General features: G+C 44.4%; 1 protein-coding gene across 1 annotated transcript in view; it reads left to right on the top strand.

The window, feature by feature from the left end:
- LOC117935205 overlaps positions 1-1,572 on the top strand; it is a 52,938-nt gene that overhangs the window by 50,531 nt on the left and 835 nt on the right. Inside the window, exons 35-38 of the mRNA XM_034857343.1 lie at positions 29-232; positions 337-436; positions 966-1,091; positions 1,311-1,513. Coding sequence (XP_034713234.1) covers positions 29-232; positions 337-436; positions 966-1,091; positions 1,311-1,513 — 633 coding nt within the window. The remainder of the gene's footprint in view (positions 1-28; positions 233-336; positions 437-965; positions 1,092-1,310; positions 1,514-1,572) is intronic.

Here is a 1,572-nt window from a genome sequence, read left to right as displayed (position 1 = left end):
TGCCGAAGAGCTGGTGACTCTGGATGAGGTGGGAGCAGATGAGGCTGGAGAGGAAAGAGCGCCAGAGAGCCAAGAGATGGATGAGGAGATCACGGAGGGGGAGCTGCAAGCACTTGTTACCCTGGACGAGTTCATAGAAGAGGAGGATGACAATGAAGAGGCCAAGCAAAGCACACTAGAGACCCGCCCACCCAGCCAGGAGGACGAATCAGAGGACTTCTTAAACTCAGAGGTAAAGGTCAAGATATTAATTATAAAGCACCTTAAAGCCAAATGTAAAAAAACACAAACACTTCTACAAATACAGATGTTAAAGTCTCTTGTGTCCGTCTCTAGACTTTGGTGACTTTAGATGAAGCTGGCAATAATGACGAGAAGCCGGAGGAAGAGCATACTGACAAAACCTCCTGTACCGTCCAACACCATGGTGATACAGGTGAGTGTTGTTCAGTCAATACATAGTACAGTGTATTTGCACAGGTACATTTGCATTATACCCACAAGAGAACTATTGATTGTCTCCTTTTGTTATCAATTGACGGATGTCAAACCAGTCAGACCCTTTTTACAGCGGACATGCAGAAGAAGCACAGGTGTAAATAACACCAGTATCAGTGTGTCTCAAGTGTCCCAGGAAGTCTTGTCAGTGAGGGAGCATGTACAACACCCTGAAACTGGCTTACTTAAATGTATCAATATTGTCTCAAGTCTTTAAAGCTGTTAAAAGTATAAAAGGCAGCCGTAAAAAGGATCAAATGGCCGCACCAGTGATACTAAAGTTGCAAGTAAGCTTTTTTTAAAATATGTGATTAATTAAAGATGTCTTTGTAAATATTTTGTATCACTTTGACATTTTTGTTGATCAGTGTCAAAACATCTACAATCCGATCTGAGTTGATTTAATATTGTTGTTAAAACATTGAAACTTCCAATGGGAGTGTGGTTAACCGTTTTTTTGTGTCCAGTTTTAGACGAAAGTCTGACCTTTGTGACGCTAGACAAGGTGGGAGCGGTGGAAGAGGAGGAGGAAATGGAAGCAGTAAAAACCAGGAGAAGAGGACGTGGCAAGAAGAGAAGCAGATGGACCCCTGGTAACACACAAACATTCATACATGCGGATCTTTTACACAGTCAATACCCAAAATCTAATCTTTGGGGTCTCAAAAATACAATTTCGACGTAAGCAGCAATCTTTGTCTTCACTGTTTACCAATGATCAAGCTCTCAGACATGACAGGTACTTAAAGAGCATTATATTGCAGGTTGCTTTTCATTTGTTTGCTCAACCGATTTATTGTGTTTTACCACAGTGAAAAAATCTACCGGAGGGAAAACCGTGACTGCAATAGACGAGAGAGAAGAAGACTTGGAACCAGCGAGCGCTGATGTTCTGCCTCCAACTCCACTCGATGCGTCCTCGTCACCGGACAAAGGTCCGTCCATGTCTTCAACTGACGGCCAGCCGGAGACCCAGAAGGCCGAGGTGGACGCAGCGAGCTCGGCTGACATCCAGGCAGCCTCTGCTGGACAAGAGCTGCAGCCGGAGCACCCTGAGAACCAGACACTGGAGGG

The sequence above is a fragment of the Etheostoma cragini genome, chromosome 19, assembly GCF_013103735.1.
Source record: "Etheostoma cragini isolate CJK2018 chromosome 19, CSU_Ecrag_1.0, whole genome shotgun sequence".
NCBI classification, from domain to species: domain Eukaryota; kingdom Metazoa; phylum Chordata; class Actinopteri; order Perciformes; family Percidae; genus Etheostoma; species Etheostoma cragini.
This window is presented reverse-complemented; position numbering and strand designations above follow the sequence as displayed.